The sequence below is a fragment of the Macadamia integrifolia genome, chromosome 1 (assembly GCF_013358625.1).
Source record: "Macadamia integrifolia cultivar HAES 741 chromosome 1, SCU_Mint_v3, whole genome shotgun sequence".
NCBI classification, from domain to species: Eukaryota; Viridiplantae; Streptophyta; class Magnoliopsida; order Proteales; family Proteaceae; genus Macadamia; species Macadamia integrifolia.
This window is the reverse complement of record NC_056557.1, coordinates 33566673-33587088: the sequence shown is the minus strand read 5'-3', so window position 1 is coordinate 33587088 and position 20416 is coordinate 33566673. Positions and strand designations below refer to the sequence as shown.

General features: G+C 36.4%; 3 protein-coding genes across 4 annotated transcripts; 1 reads left to right on the top strand and 2 right to left on the bottom strand.

Moving 5' to 3' along the window:
• Window positions 1-2947: 2947 nt before the first annotated feature.
• On the bottom strand, window positions 2948-4455 carry LOC122073364. The gene is made up of 2 exons (XM_042637947.1): window positions 3422-4455; window positions 2948-3335 (listed from the first exon to the last, which is right to left on the bottom strand). The coding sequence occupies exons 1-2, from the start codon at window positions 4453-4455 to the stop codon at window positions 2948-2950; spliced, it is 1422 nt and encodes a 473-aa protein (XP_042493881.1).
• Window positions 4456-10338: 5883 nt separating this feature from the next.
• LOC122084598 (inositol-tetrakisphosphate 1-kinase 1-like) lies at window positions 10339-16800 on the top strand. 2 transcript variants are annotated; one of them, XM_042652990.1, is made up of 3 exons: window positions 10339-12391; window positions 13187-13560; window positions 16155-16800. In XM_042652990.1, exon 1 carries the CDS (start codon window positions 11173-11175, stop codon window positions 12292-12294), a length of 1122 nt encoding a protein of 373 aa, XP_042508924.1. In that variant the 5' UTR covers window positions 10339-11172; the 3' UTR covers window positions 12295-12391; window positions 13187-13560; window positions 16155-16800. The 2 variants fall into 2 exon arrangements, with proteins under 2 accessions (XP_042508924.1, XP_042508916.1); XM_042652982.1 differs by lacking the exon at window positions 13187-13560 and having other exon boundaries at window positions 10340-12391.
• Window positions 16801-18898: 2098 nt separating this feature from the next.
• Window positions 18899-19795, bottom strand: LOC122073359. Its single transcript, XM_042637939.1, has one exon. It carries the CDS (start codon window positions 19793-19795, stop codon window positions 18899-18901), a length of 897 nt encoding a protein of 298 aa, XP_042493873.1.
• Between the last annotated feature and the right edge of the window lie 621 nt (window positions 19796-20416).

The following is a 20416-nucleotide window of genomic DNA, read 5'->3' as shown; positions in this document are numbered from 1 at the left end:
TTTTTTTTTTTTTTATCTTCTTTATATTACATTTTTTTTCTTTCAATAATGGTAAATCTTTCCATTTCGATTGAAAAATGTACAAGACAAAGATAACTTTTCAAAAATGAAATAATGATTAGTCACTTTCAAATTTTTTTTTTAATAAAAATCCTATTTTGCTTTTAACTTAAAGATTTTTGTTAATTGGACAAAGAGCAATCGAAACAAAATGACAAGATCTAAATACACCAATAGAGGTGTTATTTAGGGTCCCATTATATATCATACTATTATATAAGTGCATATATTCATGCTTTGTGGCTAATCTTTCACTTGACAGTTTTATCCTTATTATTTTTATTTAAATAGTCTCTCCCTCTTATTATCATTTCTTTATTTTCTCATTCTCCCAAAATTATCGGTACCCTTAGTTTTCTTTTAATAATTAAATACTTTCTAAAAAATTTAGTTTCTTATTCCCCTCCATCCTCTTTCCTTTATTTTTCAAACTTTTTCCATCCTCGTACTTTCTCACGTTCATTCCTTCTTTCTCTCCCAACTTTCCTTTTCTTTCTTAAAGTCTTTCCCTCCTCTCACGTTCCTCTCTCTCTCAAATATCTTTTATAATATACTTTCTCCTTTAATGAATGTAAAAAGTCTGGTTTCTTGCTTTATTTTATGATTGGTTCTACTTGTCATATAAGTGTACTCAATTATCAGGAAGAAGCAACAATGAATGTTGTTACGTTGATGTTCTCACTGTTCACTTATTGAATTATTATAGGGAACTTTTTTTACGCTAGAGGCTCAAGAGATTTTATTAATGAGGAAAAAGAATAGAGATATCAAGGGAAATTTTTGACCCCACCTTCGGCATTGCCATCAGCAAGGAAAAAAACCCCAATTACAATAGACTAACAACTAGAGAAGGAAAAAAGAAAAAATAACGTCCAAATCTTTTTCAGACTGAAAGGATATCTTGAATCTCACACCTGGCATCTTGAATGTCCCGCTTAATTTTTTCAAAAATTTGGATGAAAGAGTGATGAGTATCATCATGGTATCTGATAGTTCTTTCTTTCCAAATATTGTTCGAAATCACCATAAGTCCTATGGACCAAACATCTTTCATCGAAAGAGTTCTTTTTTTTCTCACCCACCATTGGGATAACTGATGAAGATCAATAGGCCTAGGCCAAGTTATACCAAAACAGTCCAAGTATTTTTTCCATATTTCCATGGAGAAGGAGCAGTGTAAAAATATGTGGTTGAAGGATTCAGCATCTAATCCACAAAGGCAGCACTTTGAGGCCAGGGGTATGCCTTGAAGGATAATATTATCGTCTGTGGGAAGTTTCCTATGCATCAACCGCCACCCAAAAATTGATTGCCGAGGTTGAAGATATTTGTTCCAAACTAGAGACAACCAAGGGATATTGGGATTTCTCTTTCTTATTTCATTCCACACAGAGAAGGAAGAAAACACACCAGAGGAGGTCCCACTCCAGAGACAACAATCATCCATGTTGGCCTGAGGAATTCTAATTTTTTTTGCATTAGAGAAAACCTTCTTAAGGGCTTCAGAGTGAACTTCAGGAATTTTCCATCTGCCATCCGATATTATTTCAGAGACCTTAGTCTTGGAGTTGATGAGTGGGGAGAGGGCACTGCCTCAGACGTCCACTATAGATGCTTCTCCCATCCAGATGTCATTCCAGAGATTGATTTTTTTTTCATTTCCTATAATCCATCTCTCCCTGCTAGATATGAAAGGCCACACTTTGCGGATGCCAAGCCAAATTGAAGAGGGCCTAATAAGTTTTTTAGGCTGCCCTTTTGATAAAAACCGAACCTTGAAGAAGCTTGAAAAATTTGATTCCCCATGCTTTATGTTCCATGCCTGCTTAGCAAGCAAGGAAATATTTAAGTCTCTCATCCTGCAGATCTCCAAACCTCCTTCATCAATAGGCTTGCAAACCTGATCCCACTTGACAGTCACAGCCTTTGAAGAGTCAATGTATCTTGTTCAGATAAAATTTCTCATCCACTTCTCCATTTACGCAATCATAGAGGACGACCACCAATATATTGAGAAATTATGCACTGGCATGCTTGATATAACTGATCGAACTAGCTGAACTCAACCAGCCATTGAGAGGGTCTTTCATTTCTAGCCTGATAAACGGTCTCTGATCTTGTCCAGAGCAGGCATCATATATTGGTTTTTTACTCGACCCTTGAAAATTTCCACGCTGAGGTACTTTGTGGGGAAATTACAAGCTGGAATTCCCATTGTTTGCACAATAGCCTATTTTCTTGAAGAAGATATTAGACCCATAAATAGCTTGCTTTTTTCCAAGTTTACTACCTACCCTGAGAACTCCTGATACTTTCTGATAAAATTCTTCAGGTTTCTGATATAATTGTTGGATGTATTTATGAAAATAAAAATATCATCAGCGAAGAGAAGATGGGTAGGAGCAGACACACCTCGAGGGCCTTTTAAGGCTTGATTTCCTTTCTATGGAGAAGGTGCTTTAGACCTCTGCAGAGAACTTCTTCAGCAATAATAAATATTATTGGAGAAATGGGATCACCTTGGCGAAGCCCCCGTTCAACTCTGAAGTAGCCAACTGGGCCTCCATTTAGCAGAATCGAAATTTTGGAAGTGGATAGGATTTGGGAAATCCATTTCAGCCAAATATCGGAAAACCCAAATTTTTTTAGGACTTTTAGAATAAAATCCCAAGAAATTGTGTCAAAGGCCTTTTAAATGTCAATTTTTGCTCCTAACCCGCCACCTCTTGTAGTAGAATGCATAATATTCTTCAGCTCGGATGCCAAGGCAATGTTGTTATGAATAAGTTTCCCTTTCTGAAAAGCTCCCTGTTCTTTTGAGATTAGTCTAGGGTGGAGGAAGGACAATCTAGTTGCAAGAATTTTAGATATAACTTTGCAGAAGAAATTACCCATGGCAGAGAGGCCTAAATTTGTCAAGAGACATAGCCCCGTTAATTTTGGGAATTAAAACTAATAAGTTATTGTTCATACCCGGTGGCATCAATCCTGAAGTAAATAAATCATTCACTGCTCTTTCAAAATCTCCAGAAATAATATTCCAACAACATCGAAAGAAATATCCGGGATAGCCATCTGGACCTGGAGAACTGTCAGGGTCCAGATCCCACACTGCACGTTTTATCTCATTCGGACCTGGGATCGCATCCAGAGATAGAAGATCCACCTCATCAATAAGCCTTGGGATAGCATCGAGTAAATCCAGATGATCTATCACTAGAACTCCCTTGTGAAAATCTTCATAGAATTTGGACATGTGGCAAGCTATATCATCTCTGTCAGAAATTATAGGCCCATCAATTTTTTTGACTCTTTGAATAGTATTTTTGGCTCTCTTGATTTTGTGTAGAGATGAAAATACTTGGAGTTACGATGTCCCTCCTTCAACCATCTAATCCTTGACTTTTCAGCCCATAATTTTTCATAATTTTTCATAGCAACCACATAGGCAGATCTTGCATCAGCTTCTTGGCCGAAGAGAGAGTCATCCATTCCCTGCAAGTCAATTTGAGTTTGAATCTGGTTCAAAGCCTCTTTTGTTCTGACCAGTTCAATCTCAAAGTTTGGAAAATTTTCCCTAGCCCAGATTTTAATGATCGGCTTCAGGCTTTTTAGCTTCTGGGCAAGAATATAAGATGGCGGCCTGCAGATGTTATGACTCCACGAATCAGCAACTTTCTTCAAAAAATCAGGGTGCTCTATCCAAAACTTATGAAAGCGGAAAGGACAATTAGTAGGTCTAGGGCAAGCTTCAGAGAGAACAAGAATTGGGTTGTGATCAGAAAAATCCCTTGGAAGGACCAATTGAGAACAATCCTGGAAGGTGTTCAGCCATTCCTCATTACAGAATCCTCTATTGAGAATTGCAGAGACATTGCCCATTCTTCTATTATTGGTCCAAGTGAATTTTGGCCCTTGAGATGCTAGTTTTATCAATTTACATGAGTCTATCATAGCATTAAAATCCGTGGCAGAGCCGAGGTTAAAGGTACCAGGACCCCCCTTTTCATTAGATGCAAGGGTGGCATTGAAATCACCAACCACAACCCATGGGTCAGCCAATACCGACACTGCCTCAAGAATCATCCAGAGCTCCCTTCTAATAGTTCTAAAATTGCTAGCATGAACGGATGAAATCATAATAGATTTTCCTTTCCAATCTACATTAACTGAAATTTTCTGATCAGAACTAGAAAAAATCGAGGGTTTAGGAATACCTCGCTTCCAGAGCAGCCATAGATTTGGAATTTTATCTCTTCTGGTGTTGCAGATGACGTTTGCTTCAAAGCCCAATTTGCTGAAGTAGTGAGTTGGGCACTTGTACACATCAATCATCGGTTTAGCCAGGCAGAAAAATTCTGGGTCATTATCTCCTACAATTTTCCTCAGAGCCATCCGCACTGAGGCCTTCTTGATGCCTCCCACATTCCAGAAAAGAATCTTCATGAATTATTTTTTTGCGAACTGATAATGAAGAAATAGATGTCAAGTTAGAAAACATTCAAAAGATTTGGTAGAGGTTCATGGATAAAGTGTTTGTGGCCATGTGGATGATTGCACTATTAAGTTTTTGAAACTGATTAAAGATGATGTCTTTGCGACATTCATATAGGTAGTTTTGTTTTTGCTGCCATATATATAGATTTGTTAATGTTTTTCATATAAAATATTAATAAATTATCTTTTGATTGACCACCATGAATAATTCAAAGCACTGCATATACTGTAAAATGGGTATAGTAATTTGAAAATATTTAATTTTCAAGGCAATGAAACAAAGAATTTATACTCTTTAACATTTCAAATTAAGGGTCCGTTTGATAATGTTTCTGCAGTTTTTGTTTCAAGAAACGGTAGAAACATAAATTTTTGTTTCTAAAAATAGAAATAAAATTGAAGGTGTTTGATAGTCATGTTTATGGAAGTCGATAGTAACCAGCGAAAAAATGGCAACGAGTCATTTCTAGAAATGGTGAAACAAGTTCTACTTGTTTTGCCTGGGTCGTTTCTTGAACCATAAATAGGTAGAAATTTCAATTTCTATTTATGAAAACAAGTGAAACGAAACAGTTTTGTCAAACGCTTTTTGTTCCGTTTCTGCCGTTTTTGGATACAGAAATGACAGAAACGCATTTTTTAAAACGTTATCAAACGGGCCCTAAGTATCAATTGAAATAGATAATTTTTCAATTAAGAGATCAGTATTTCAATGTAATCTTTGTCTAGTTCCAACCTTCTAATCAAGATGGTGAACATCAAGATGATAGAGGCCATCAATTATTGTTTTAGGCATTGATTTTAAGAGCTCCAAGTTAGGTTGTATGATGTATATTGTTTCATAAACATACTTCTACCTTAGAATAAATGGACAATATTATTTATCACAATCCTTCTACAAAAATAGTCATTTATTCTCTCTCTCTCTCTCTCTCTCTCTCTCTCTCTCTCTCCATGCTTCCTGCGTTTTCTTACCTATATGTATGGGACAATGTTCAGTACCTATATAGGATGCTATATTACTCTCGGTTGGTGGACACTTCAAACTATTGGTAATATCCATATCTGACACTTCATATAAACCAATAAGGAGGGAAATGAAATTGGCTTCTCTACCATAGTTACCGATTCCTCCAATTGGGCATTGTGAAATTGGCTTCTCTATTGATTCCTCTAAATGTGATTCAGTTTCATTTAGAGGTACTCTAACCCTCTTACAAGTTTCTATTCTATATTAGACTTGGCTTTGTTTATAACAACATGGCTTGAAATTCATTTCTTCATGCATTTCACAAATTTTTTTTTTTTGGTACTCTCCAAATCCTTACATTGGTTTCAGGCGATCAATGTAGGTGAAGGTTGAAGTTTATATTTTATATATGTCACTTTTTTACCTATAATGTGAACCTTCTTTATATTTTGACTAGCGTGTATTATGATTTTGTAAATAGGCCTAAAACATGAATTCATTTATTTTAGTAAGAATGTCAATTGAGATTTCCATCAAAGAGTAGTAATCAATAGCTCATGCTCCTATTTGCTTCGAATCAATTTACTTCGCGAGTTGAGCTGAGTTTTTTTATAGTACTTTCACAATGATTAAACTGAGGCCTCAAACAGAATCTCACTTTAAAAAAGTGAATATCTGGTAACTAAGAATTAAAGAAAATAAAAATAATATCATTTTTTTTTTTTAAGAATCATGATGAAGTTCTCATTGATGTGACGATGGAAAATGGGTGGATATGGAGTATGGACCAAGTAAATAAGAATAGAAAATGAGAATTACTTTGTTATGTGATTCTTTATGCTATATTGTTTTGATTATGTGAAACAAGAAATTGAAAGAGTTTCAATAAGAAAATTGATGAAGTGTTGCTAAGGTAAACTTTTTTTAATTTTTAATCATTGATTAGGTATTTACTAAAAGAATTAAAGTAGGCTCCTATGGCCTAGATTATATTATATTTTTAGAACTTCATCTCTAATCATAGGGAGCTTCTGTTAATCATAAAATTTGCATCACATGTTATCTTTTGTTGCATATCTTGTAAGGTTTAATCACATGGTTCCTTCTACTCTCTCTCTCTCTCTCTCTCTCTCAACGTGTAAGAGAAAAGGTAAGTAATTCCTAGAACAATTATGGAGATATTAAAAAGGTAAATATGGAGAGAGATATACAAACAAAAAAAAAAAAAAAAAACCCCACTCATCTTTTCACCCCTCAAAATGGAAGATGAAACAAATAATAATTATATAATTCTCTCTCCCTAAATGTGGAGGAGAAAAGGGGAGTAAAACTCTTTATAATTCTCCATAATTAATAATAATAATAAATTCACTATAATTCTCTCTCTCTCTCTCTCTCCATATTTAAATCTCTATAATTATTTGAAAAAAAAAAAACTCACTTATCTTCTCACCCCTCAAAATGGAAGATGATCAAAATTAATAATAAACTCTGTATAACTCCTTCTCCCTCTCTCCCTAAATGTGGAGGAGAAAGTGGAGTAATAATTAATTATAATTATTACGTATTTGGTTTCCAACAAAATCGCCGGTTTTTAGTCTCAGAATCTCTCTTACTCTTCTCCTATAAATACCGCTTTCCCTTTTTTCTTAGTATTTTTGGGTTTCCTCTTCAGAATCTGGTTTTGTTCTTCATGGTGGAACCAGAGCTTTAATGCTTCTTCTTCCGTTTTTTCTTTCTTTCAGTGTTTTTGAAAAAGCACTAAAAATCACAAAGAAACTGCTTTCTTACTATATTCTTTGATTATTGCGTACTTGCATGTTTTCTCTCTATTGTGTAGAAGCCTGCATTTTCAGATTGATTTATAGTTGAAGCATTTTCTGGATCGAGATATTCACTTAGAAACCAGATTTTACTGCTTCTGGTTCATTCGCGGTGGAAATTTTAGTTGGATTGAACATTGTGGTCTCAGTCTCTCAAGTTCTTCCCGTTCATGGAAATAGATTAACTCTGAAGAAAGCCCTTGTTACTGAATTTAGTTAGTGTGACTATTATTTCTTATAGTTCCAATTTACAAGTATTTATGTATCTTCATCTCTAATTTTTGTATTTTCCTGGATGTAGGGAGGAACTTCGTGTTTCTTGTATTTGAAGATTTGGATAGAGGAGTAACAAGATTTGATTTTTTCTTATTCTGAGATCCCCTAAAGAATTGAGAAATGGACAAAGAATTATTATGTTAGTGGTAATATATATTTCTGGTAGCAGGTTATCGACGTTTTTAATAATTGCATTAATCAGATTTTTGAAACTCTTAGCATTCTCAAAAATCACGAAGAATTATGATAAGGGTCTACATAATTGACAAAAATTTCACGCTTGTTTATGTCAAGTTTTCAATGCAATAAGTTTCTATACTGGTAAAACAAAATGAACCTCTAAACTTTCCCAGTAGACCTTCCCATTATGTAATTTGAAATCAAGAATTGTCTCATTTTCTTATTCATTAATTAATTTTTATTTTTAGATTACTTCAAAATGGGAAGCAAGGGCTTACCTAAATTTGGTTGACAACTCCTATCTTGAAAGCTCCGATGGGGATAGTCCAAAATATTCAATTAGATATGGAGATCATATGATAATTTGTACTGCGTATAGGGGAATCTCAATTTGCGAAGAGATACTAGCAACTTTGGAGCATGCCTCTGGCTCAACTTGATGAAAATATTATTAGTTGGATTCTTGATTTTTTTTAGTTTAGAGTAAAAACACTAATTTTATATACTTTTTGTATTTGAATGATCAGTTGGTATCTTCCTACGAGTGCTAGATGGAAAGAGGTGCATCAGCTCATTCTCTTATCGTACATAAATAAATTGAAAGATTTTTTTTTTTCATGTATAAAGTCTCATCAATCCCTTTAGGTATTGAAGCTAAGAAATCAAGCATTGCATCTTTTAGACTTGAGAATTAGAGGAGAAATGCAATGAACAAAGAATGGGGACATTAATATTCAATTCCAAAATGGATTGTAACAATCTGGACTATAAAGCCTAACTACGTTCTCTAGAAGCAAACGTGTCTAAGACACATATTAGATTATGTCTTAGTGGCATGAACTAGTCTAAGAGATAGGCAGGTGAGTATGTAGGCACAAACCATTGAAAGCTGAAAGCAAGGGCCTAAACGTACAAACTTAATGTAAGAACATACATTTATCGCAATCCAAGAGAAAATCAGGAACCTTATTAAGTTAAAGTTCCTCCTTGGAGAGAAGTCTAGATCAACCTCTTCAACTCCTTCTATGGCAACAAACACATATCCAGTCCTCAACTTGTATAGGACCCTCTGTCTTAGATCAAAGAACAGTTAGAATCTATATACTTTAGTATCTACATGGAAATTCAGAACCAAACAACTATTCTGTCGAACTCCTCTAGGCTCCAACCTTGCAAGAAGTTCTTACCGAATAATAGACCATGAATTATAGAATCTTGTAGACAGAACTCCCATCTAGATTCTCCTTTATTAATTAATAATTAATCAGATATTACAATCTCAAATTCTCTCTCTTAATCTTACTCTACCCATTGAGATTGTTGAGAAATGCCATGTGATTTCATGCTTTTTTGTCACTCAATGAGGCTGCTACACAAGTATCCTCTCAATTTCTTTGTTGGAACCCCACCAACACTCATACCTCCTTCTCCATTTTTCTTTGTTGCCTATGGTTTCACATTCCGCTCCTACAAGCAAGGTTGGTATTATTATTGCCTCAGCTTTAATCCTTTAGGAACAATATATGTTTTTAAATAATAAAACTAACACTTGAATGTAACAACTCTAAAAAATTTGAATTTTATATCTAAATATTTGACCAAACGTGCATTTGCACGTGCAAGTCTACTAGTATATATATATATATATATATGTTATCATAAAAGAGGAAGAAAAAATCAATATTTTTTGGGGACATATTTTGTGCACGATCGTGTACCACACAACTGTCAGATGAGAGTGAAAAAGGTGCACCGTTAATCCTTGTTCTAATCCAATAAGTACATGCATAATTGTGCATCGTACATTGTCTTGTACAAAATCTTTTAATGGTCGATTCCAAAATCAACCCCCACAACCATCTAATTGAAGTACCGAAATGAATTACTTTTGGGTTATAACATGTCGATTCAAAACAATTCCTATTTCCAAATCTCAAATTGACACCCTATAATGGTTCCAACATGATCAAGCCTTCACATTCCCAACCTATACTTGAACCAATTCTCCCAAACTATTTGACCATTAACTACACAATCAGATGTGAACTGTTTCAATTTCACCATCTCTACACAATGTAGCATAAAATCCAAACCTCATGAATCACATGTGAATTATCTTTTCCATGTGGTCAGTCACTGAAGGCATGCATTTGCCAAGAAATCACATCAAGAGATGCTTCATTTTTTCTTTCTTGGGGCTTTGGGGGGAGGTTTTTTTGGGCTTGTTGGTTTAAGAGAAATGCTTTTTCAAGCGAATGCCAAACCCAATACAAAGCAAGAACATCCAGTGTAACTAACGGCAATGTGTCTCTATCTCAACCGTCCATTAGTTGGAAAAGAATCTGTACGTTTGTTCACGCTTTTACTGGTGCAGTTATAATAAGACCGATATCTCAAGAAAAAGCCACGTCGACAATGAAGTCCTTCCAAGTTCCAAGGCCACGCGCCCACGCATACATATCCACTTACCCTTACGGTTAATAAAGCTACCACTAGGGTTCGAAGTTGGATGTTGGAACCCGCATCCAAGCTATAATACCTACCCTACCCTTCCTTTTAGTTGTCTCGGGATCCTTTTCTGGTGTCCCTGGTTCCCCTCTCATCTCTTTCTTGTTTTCTTGCGGTTAACAAGAAAAATAAACCCTAGTTTCGGTTCCTCTCTGATTCTTGAAGATCAAGATTTCGAGTCTGTTGTGATTATCTTGAGTTCTGGTATCGAATCTATAAAACCCAACACTTCCTTTCCGTTCTCTCGTCTTCCATTTCTCCAATTCGCTTTCCTCTCTCTCTCTCTCTCTCTCTTGTGTTCTTACGGTTAACAGAGAAAAATAAACCCTAATTTAGCTTCTTCTCTGCTTCTTGGAGATCAAGATTGTGAGTCTGGTTGTGATTATCTTAGTTCTGGTATCAAATCTATAAATACCAACACTTTCTTCTCGTTCTCTTACTCTCCATTTCTCCAATTCGCTTTCCGCTCTCCCTCTCTCTCTCTCTCTCTCTCTCTCTCTCTCTTTCTTGTGTTCGTGCGATTTAGCAGAGAAAAATACGCCCTGATTTAGCTTCTTCTCTGCTTCTTGGAGATCCAGTTTGAGTCTGGCCGTGGTTTTCTGGAGTTCTGGTATCGAAGCTGTAAAACCCAATCTTCTTTTTTCGTCCTCTCGTGTTCCATTTCGCCATATCTCTTTCTGTTCTGTCTCTCTTTCTTGTTTTCTTACGATTAACAAGAAAAATAAACCCTGATTTCTCCGGTTCTTTGGTTCTTGGAGATCCAGATTTTGACTCTGGTCGTGTTTTCTTGAGTTCTGGTATGAGCTTTCATGCATTTTTCACATTTCGGGCATTGCAGATCAAGGATTCCAAGGAAGAATGTCGGGGTTCGTAGTAGGTTACGCTTTAGCGCCAAAGAAACAACAGAGTTTCATTCAGTTGTCTTTGGTGGATCTTGCTAAGGACCGTGGTATTAATCTCATACGTATCGAGACGGATAAGCCACTTTTAGATCAGGGTCCTTTTGACTGTGTACTACATAAATTGTCTGGTGATGCATGGAAGCAGCAGTTGGAGGATTACTCGATTAAAAACCCTAATGTCTTTATAATTGATCGTCCAGAGGCCATCGAAAGGCTTCATAATCGAATTTCTATGCTCCAGGTGGTTTCCGATTTGGAAATCCCTCAGGAGAAAGAGACGTTCGGGATACCTAAGCAGATTGTGATATACAATTCAGGGGCATTGTTGGATCCGGCCTCACTGGAGGGCCTGAGGTTTCCGGTGATTGCGAAGCCGCTCGTGGCTGATGGTAGTGCTAAGTCGCACAAGATGTCACTCGTGTTCAACCGTGATGGGTTGAGCAAATTGAAGCCACCGATCGTTCTGCAAGAATTTGTGAACCATGGGGGTGTCATCTTTAAGGTCTATGTTGTTGATGATTACGTGAAATGCGTGAAGAGAAAGTCATTGCCAGATGTCTCGGAGGACAAATTGGGGAGTTTGGAGGGAACAATGTCGTTCTCGCAGGTATCCAACTTGACGACTCAGGAGAGGAATGACGATAACTATTATGAGACCATGCATTTGGATGATACGGAGATGCCACCACTGAGCTTCATTACTGGTATTGCCAGAGGGTTGAGACAGGCTATGGGTTTGCATCTTTTCAATTTCGATGTCATTAGGGATTCAAGATATGGGAATCATTACCTTGTGATCGACATTAATTACTTCCCTGGATATGCCAAGATGCCCTCGTATGAGACCGTTTTGACGGATTTCTTCTACGAGTTGCATCGCCAGAAGCAGAAACAATTAGGAGGCTTGGATGAGGAAGAGAACCCCGGGGCAAATCCTCTGCTTGGTTGCAACAAGAAAGAAAGAAAGCTTGTAAGCAATACTTGCAACGATGGTGATGATGGGACAATCCTTGTTCCTCCTTTAAGTAGGGATGAAAAGGAGAACACTGTCCAAGTCTTGAGGGACTTCAAACTCTGAGGAAGTTTGGATGCATGTGGCGCTTGCTGAGTACCCGTAAGGAACTTATGCACTGGGCTGGATTGAAGCAAGCTGGTGGTCCAATTGCAATGAATAGGTTGAATGCTTCAAATTTTATCCTCTCAAGAGCTTTTTTTGGTGTTCTACTTTCATCTTGTATATTCTGCCATGTGCCAGAGATAGGAATTTCTCAGATACTACAAGTTTTAGGAAGTTGAAGGTGCTTTTTTAGTTTGTAGTTCCATGCTTCGAAGAGTTCTAGCTAATTTTGGCACCTTTAATGCATGAATTGTTTCATTTTATCCATTTACATTTTTTTACTTTATTTGCCTTCCCTTTTTGTTATTTTTATTTTGGCATAGAATGGTGGCAGCCTAATAAATTAGGCTTGCCTTTGCTCCACCTATTTATTGGTTTATTAAGGCTTATTGGTTCATTGACATAATTGTTTACAATGAATTTATGTTGGAAACTTTGGTGCATGGATTTTGGTATATATCAATGATTACATTTACCATTGTACTTGCTTTCACATACACAATAAAGCATATTTGCACACACTTATATAGACATAAATAATTGGGTTTAGCTAGATCAGCTTAACTCTTGCAGTTGTTGCATTGTTTTAATTGGAAACAGTTTGCACTGTAGAGTAATGCAAATATACTTAAAAACAGTAAAGTTAGCTGTGAGTGGATTGTGTTTCATTATTTCTTAGGTTGTGGTCGTGTTTTCTTGAGTTCTTAAGTTGTGGTATCAAGTATTTTGTATCAAGTTTGTAGGAAGTTCTATCTTTCCTTGTATTTATGTACTGTGGGGCCATAATTCATACTGGTGGTTGTGGGCTGTAATTGGTTGTATGTTAATTTGTCATGTGCTTCTGATGTAGCAGGCAGTCTCAGGGTTCAAGCATTCTACTTTCATACTACTAGAACGATGAATAATTCAGGGATAAACATATGCAGAAATCAAATGGGTTTTTCGATTCAGTCATGCTGAATCTGATTGAGTTCTGGATTATATCAAACATGCCATTAGTAGCAGTGATGTCTTTGGCTTATGAACTGAGAAACTAGTGGAGATACTGGGGTAATGATGTTTTCGGGAAAAGCTGAGGTTGAGGCTGCTATTGGATAATGGGAAATTGCTGGGAAGGGTGTTGCTGAGAAACTAGTGGAGATACTGGGGTTATGATGTTTTCGGGAAAAGCCAAGGTTGAGGCTGCTATTGGATAATGGGAAATTGCTAGGAAGGGTGTTTTAAAAGGTATGACTTGTATATAAGATGATTTCAATGGAGTTAAAAAGGTTTTCTCCAAGCTGTGCATCAGAATATGTGGTTTGGTTTGCTGTTATCTGGTAACTGAAGAAACCATAGGCTTTTATTTAGTCGATGTGGATTATTTGGTTGAAGGGGATTGAAGATGATGTAAAATTAATGAGACAAAATTAAGAAGATCTGATTACAGTAAATTTCAGGATTATGAGATCAGAAATATAGAGAAGCAGAATGAAAACCTTAAATAATAAGTAGAAGTACTCGAGACAATTAAAATAGATAAAACTAGAGGATGTTTTCTGAGGATTCATATCAATGAACTTTGTAAATCTTATTGTAATTATAATTCTGCCATTTCACTACTTTAGTCGTAATCATGTGCTTTCATGCCTTCTCTCACTACTTTATGCCATATCGTTTTGTACTTTCACCTTATTACTTTAGACCTCTAGTTTCCCGGCTTCTTTCCATTAGCTCTTGTGTGTTTGTCTTGTCTTTCTTGCACGCTGGTCATATTAAATGCATTTGTAAGTCTACTTCTGCTTGTTTTTCCATCATTTATCTCAACTAATTTATCTAAAAAAACATTCTTAGCACATGACTCTTTGATGTCCAATAATGGTTCTGTATGGCATTGCTGGTTTATATCTCCTTACATTTATCTTTGGTTCTAGTGGAATCTGTTTGTTACTTAGCCGTCCCATTTACTAAATTCACCTTGCTCTTCCTGTGAGCAACACCCTCTTAAATGTGTCAATTGTTAGGTCTGATTGAATAGGATAAATGTTGCCTTCGGATTGATTAGCTCGTGTAGGATTCACATTGTTGAAGTTTAAATTGCAATCAGAAATAGAAGTTTTCCGTATCAATGTATGTTAGTCTTTGCTTTCTTTCTTCTCTTTGGTTAGATTTAGAACGCCGCCCAGCATGACTATCTTCTTCCCTAATCTACTTTCTTTCTACTGTTCCTGGTTCTTCTTCTCTGACTGATAATGTTGCTACTGCCAGTACCTTAAGATCTGGTTGAGTGCACTGGAATTCCCCTTACAAAACTCAGTTCGACCTGGTACTTCAGGGAATAGACCGCCTTCCCAAAGTGACTCAGACCTTGGCCCCATTAGTTGTACCCAGTCTTCAGAACTATAACCCAACTAGCTCTGCTCCTATTCATTACAGCTCACTCCTGTTTTGATTAAGTTTTATTAAAACTTAAAAGGATGCAGAATGTTTCCTGTGGGGGAAGTGCTGTTCCTGGGCATTTCATAGGTGTCGGGCAGGTCATTCCCCCCCCCCCCCCTTGTTTCTAGGTGCAGTTGCCACACTCCCCCACAGAAACCTTTTTCCCTAAAATGATATTTACTTTTTGGACTGGTTTATGGCTGTTGTTAAGAGGTTTTGGGTTACAAGTCCAACCTCAAAGTTTCATTCGAATTCGAAACCTGGCCAAGTAGTTATATCAATTTCTTCAGTGTCCTAGTTTTCCATACACAACAACAGCAACAATAACATCAGCCTTGTCCTAGCTTAACTGGGGTGGGGTGGGGTGGGGTGGGGTGGGGTGGGGGGTTAGCTATAGGGATCCTTACCCTCCTTTCAGAGCTCTATTCAAAGTCATACATGATACAAGGTTTATGTGATGCATATCTTTCCTTACCACTTCTCCCAGAGATCTTAGGTTTGCCCCTGGTTCTTTTAGCTCCTTAATATGAATCAAATCACTCTTTTGTATTGAAGCATCTAAAGGCCTTCAATGTACATGGCCATGTTATCTCAAACAACTTTTTGCAGCTTATATCATGTATCAAAGCCACTCTTAAATCGGCTCTAATTTGATCATTCTTTATTCTATCTGTCTTAGTTTTTCAACATTTTCATCTCTACAATGCTGAATTTATCAATAGTTTTTCAACTGCCCAACATTCCTTCGGACATATCATCACCAGTTTTATGATTGTCAGAATTATAAAAATATCCTTTTGAGTTTTGAAGGAATACGTTGATGACGCAACACTCTGGATGCACCTCTCTACTTCATCCGTCATATTTAAATATTATTTGTGGCATCATCTTTTATTATTCCGTTTCATCCATCATATTTAAATTTTATGTGTGACATCATCTTCTATTATTCGGTTTGATTTCTGACTGAGCCAAGACACTAAAAATAATCATTTTGTGAGATCTCCTTCTCATCAATTTTCGCCCTCTTTATTTGTCATAGTTTAATTCAAGTTACACATCACATACTCCGTTTTGGTTTTGCTTGTCTTAAAACCTTTTGACTCCAAGGTTGATCTCTTATTGCTCCAACTTGGTGTTAATGCTTGATTTTGTTTCATCCACAAAATAATGTTATCAACAAAAAGCATATCCTGAGGGAATTGATCTAGAATATCTTTAGTCAGTTTATCATACCCCTCACTGTTCGTACATTAAATCACCACACTATTCTACATTTTAACAATGCCCACATTTACTTGAAACGTATCTCTCGTCTTTTACATGTCAAATTAACTCTTTAGAAACTTTGTCATAAGCTTTTCCTGGTATTCAATATGTGACAGAAATTCGGTATGTGACAGAAACCGTGAAGAAGAGGACGTTGGTGATAACTTTAGTTCCAGGTGGTTTCCGAATTGGACATTCGGGATACCTAAGCAGATTGTGATCTACGATTCAGGTACACGTTGGATCCAATCTCATTGGAGGGGGCTGAGGCTCTGCTTGTGGCTGATGCTAGTGTCAATTCGCACAATATGTCACTCGTGTTCAACTATTATGGGTTGAGAAAACTGAAACCACCGATCGTTCTGCAAGAATTTGCTTTCGATGGCCTTAAGAATATTAATGTATGATGATGTGTTAGGGTTCTTGAACGAGTACTATTCGAGCTCCATCAGACAATTTATGTAGCACACGGTCAAATGGACAAGATCCATCAGAGGTTTATCCATATCAAGAAGGAAAGGATCAATACCCAGCTCCTTGGCAGGCTTTGCTAGAAAGAAACCTGGATGAAGCTCTACTGCTTCTTCAGCGCCTCGCTGCCTTCTTTCCAAATTTACTTCCTTTTTACCCAGGCCGACCAGTTGCCTTGTGTATCAAGGTGCGTGGACCCAGTTACATCGTGTACTAGGTGATGAAATATTCAATGTGTTGTTTCTGTTGTACTATGCTTTTTATGCAATAACCGGGTAAAATTTTAGTATTGTTAAGTTATTTTTATTATTTTTTTGTATTGGAATGTACTAACATGGTTTATGCAATTAGGTGAGTCTTTAGCTCAAAGAGAAAGAGCACTTGGGTTTGTTCCCAGGAGATGATGGTTTAAATCCATCAAGACTCGTACATACGGGAGAATCCTTTGTCTGAAAAATGACAGTGATGTGAGAGTTAATAAATTAACCTTCTTAGATGTGAGAGCTTGGCGTTTTGCTGTGGAGGACATGTGCATGTTTATGTTCTCATTACACAAGCCTTTTCTTTGATGTTTTTGTGTAAGCCTCCAACCTTGGCCTGGCTAGGGGAGGGCCAAATCTGGTCCAAATACATGTTTCTGGTCCACTTAGAGCAAGCCCAAGGTAGCTTAGGGGCCCTTTTGGATGGTTCCTACACCTTAGGTGACTTCTTGTGGGGCTGCAACCACCCCACTTGGAGCTACCCCCTAGCCACAGCAATTCCTTATGGGGCCGGCCAAGTGGTTATATATTAACCAATGTGAATGGGTTTGGGCTCCATAAGCCCACAAATCCAACCTTAAAAACGGATTTCATTAAATCTCTAATTTTGACCTTTGGATTTCCCTCCCTCCATTATGAAGCCTAAAATTTCCCCTACCTATTGTCATTTAGGAGATGTCAATCCTAACGCCCCATTGCCTAACCCTACATTCAAGGGTTCGGATTGTCTGCAATATATCTCAATAAATCTAATTTATGTGACAAATAAGATCCCCTCCCCATTCGATTTTGAAAATATGCACTTGCCAAAAGGGAGGAATTGTTTGCTTGGCAAGATATACCATAGGCTGTAATCTCTAAAGACTATAATCCTTAGATCTAAGGGTGGAGAATCGTCCCTATAAACCTCCCCCCTTATGTGATATAAATAACTTGCCTTATCCACCTTCCTTAGTGGAAAGTGGCTAATCTTGGCTCTCCAATTCGTGATCATAGTTAGCAAATTCGGATTTGGGAATTATTCGGACGGAGAATTATTCAGAGTAATTCGATTGGTCAATTATAGGGTTCGGTCAAAAAAGCGGACAAACTAAAAATTGGATTCGGATTCGAGAATTATTCGAGTACAAAAATAAAAGTCGGGCAAAAAATTCGTACTTTTTTTTTTTAATAATTTATTGGATCTTTTTTATTTATCAAGTAATTAACTTTATATGCACACCTAGAAAGAGCAAATTATTGTAGTTCAAATATACAATTAGGAAAAAGCTGTCATTGAGTGATGGAAACAATAGTTATAGTAATCCAATTTCTAAAGAAATTGTCCTGTAAGAATATAAAAGTTCAAAATCAGATCATTCAATCCATGACTCACCTAGTTCCATGATTCCATCATCCATGCTTAAAAGGAAAAACTATTCTAAATAAAGCAAAACATCCACAAAAGCATAACAAAAGTTATTACATCACCACAACTTAAGTACTTAACTAAATCAGATAATACTATCTGAGGGTTGAGTCTCGCTCTCAGTAAAACTAGCACTTGCACCAAATAGCAAGTCTTCAGCGATGCTATCATCCACATCATCCAATAATCTCTCTAGTTCTTTATCAACGTCCTAAATGCTCTGATTAAAATCATTGACACCAATACTATCAAGATTAATGGGCAACATGTTTTTTTTGTTCAAGTTCACCCCTCTTTTCCGTCATCAATTAATTCATTCTAACGTAGACTAAATCATCTAACATCGCTGCTGATAATCTATTCCTCTTTTTTGTTTGTGCTACATCCCAGACACTCCAATTTCTCTCACAAGATGAAGAACTACATGGTTGGCTCAATATTCGAATGGCATACTTCTGTAAGATAGGAATAACATCACCTTGCATATGCCACCAAATCCCTGTCATTGGTAAAAGAAATATATATATATATATATAAATATACAATTTTAAATGACAAGTAATTGTTATATAAGAAAGAATAAACTAAAATTTTTAAAAAGAAAGTAATTATTACACTTACGAGGATGACTAGTTTTCATCAGCATCTTGGCACTAGGAGTAAAAACAGTGCTAGACTTCATGTGGTATACTACCAATTGTCCATAATATTCTCTCATTTCATCTTGTGGAACCAATATCTAACCAATGAAATCTGTTGCTTCTTTCAATTGAGGAATCTTTTTGAATCTTTCACTCAAAAAATAAGTAGGGTCGAAAACAGCAGCTGCATAATGAATTGTACTTAAAATGTTTTCATCCCTTCTCTTATCAAAGATATCCAAAATTTGGTTATACCGATGGTCAACCTCATAACGCTTTTCCAATATCTCTCTGGCTCTTTCCATTGCTTCATACAAATATCCTGATGTAGCCCCATCACCATCAACCAAACGAAGAACTCGAATGATTGGTTCCATAAATCTCAAAATCTCTTTTAAATCATTCCAAAATGACTCCCTTTGAATAGTGTACACTACTCTATCTGCTTCAACAGATTTAGAATTTCTTAGACTCCTCCAATCAGCTGATGCAACTAGGAGTCTAAGCTTCTCTTCCACTTCAACAATTGACTGAAGCATTAAAAAATTTGAAGCAAATTTAGTTTTGCAAGGATATTTTAGATCCTTGTTTGTGAAACTCCTAATCAATTGTAAGACAATTATTGACTTGTACAAGTAGTCAATAATTCTTTTTGCCTCATCAAAAATTTCTTGAAACCAAAAAACCTTTTCATAGATGTCCTTCAACATTAGATTAACACCATGGGCTGCACATCGAGTCTTAAACAACCAACGATACTTTCCAATAAGCATATCAAGTGCACTGGAATAATTGGATGCATTGTCTGAAATTATCTGAACCACTAAATTTTGGCCAACACTTTGAATCTCTCTGTCAAGAATATCAAGTATATAAGGACCAGTCAATCTAGCATGAGAACACTCCTCTGACCTAAAAAATAGAGCACCACCTGGGGAATAAGCAATCACGTTAAGAAAAGACCACTTCTTCAAATCAGTCCATGTATCAGACATAATTGTGCAACCAGTTTGTTTTCAAGAAAATTTTACTTCTTCAGCATATTTTTCAAGGTCCTTTCTTGCTTCAGGGATTATTCTTCCACGAAGGATTCCATAACTTGGAATAGGAACACTAGGACCATAACGGGCTGTGCACTTCACAAACTTGATAAAAGCATCATATTGAACAACATTGAAAGAAATGTTATTTTTAATAAACAAGTCACGCAAACATTTCTCCCAAGTTGGTTTGTCCATTTTAGGGATCATTTCCTCCATTGTGGACTGCCTTTGACTAGTTATAGTTAAAGGAGTCAAAGGAGAGGAACCAACTTTACTCTCATCACTGGTACAACTCTTATGCTTTTTACTACTTGATTCAGAATTAATAGCAAGAAGAGCTTCTGCTTGGACATCATCAAATACTTTCTCACAAGGTGCAACATCATGACCACTAACTTTAGCTAAATGATACTTGAGGTGAGTAACCCCTCCATAAACTTGTTTTTCACAAAATTTGCATTTGAAATGTGAACTATCAAGTGGCTCAGCATGTTGCCAAAACTTATCTTTTTGTCTCCCCATTTTTCCTATTTGTTGAAAGTTGAAACACAAAAAAATAACATAAAAATTATT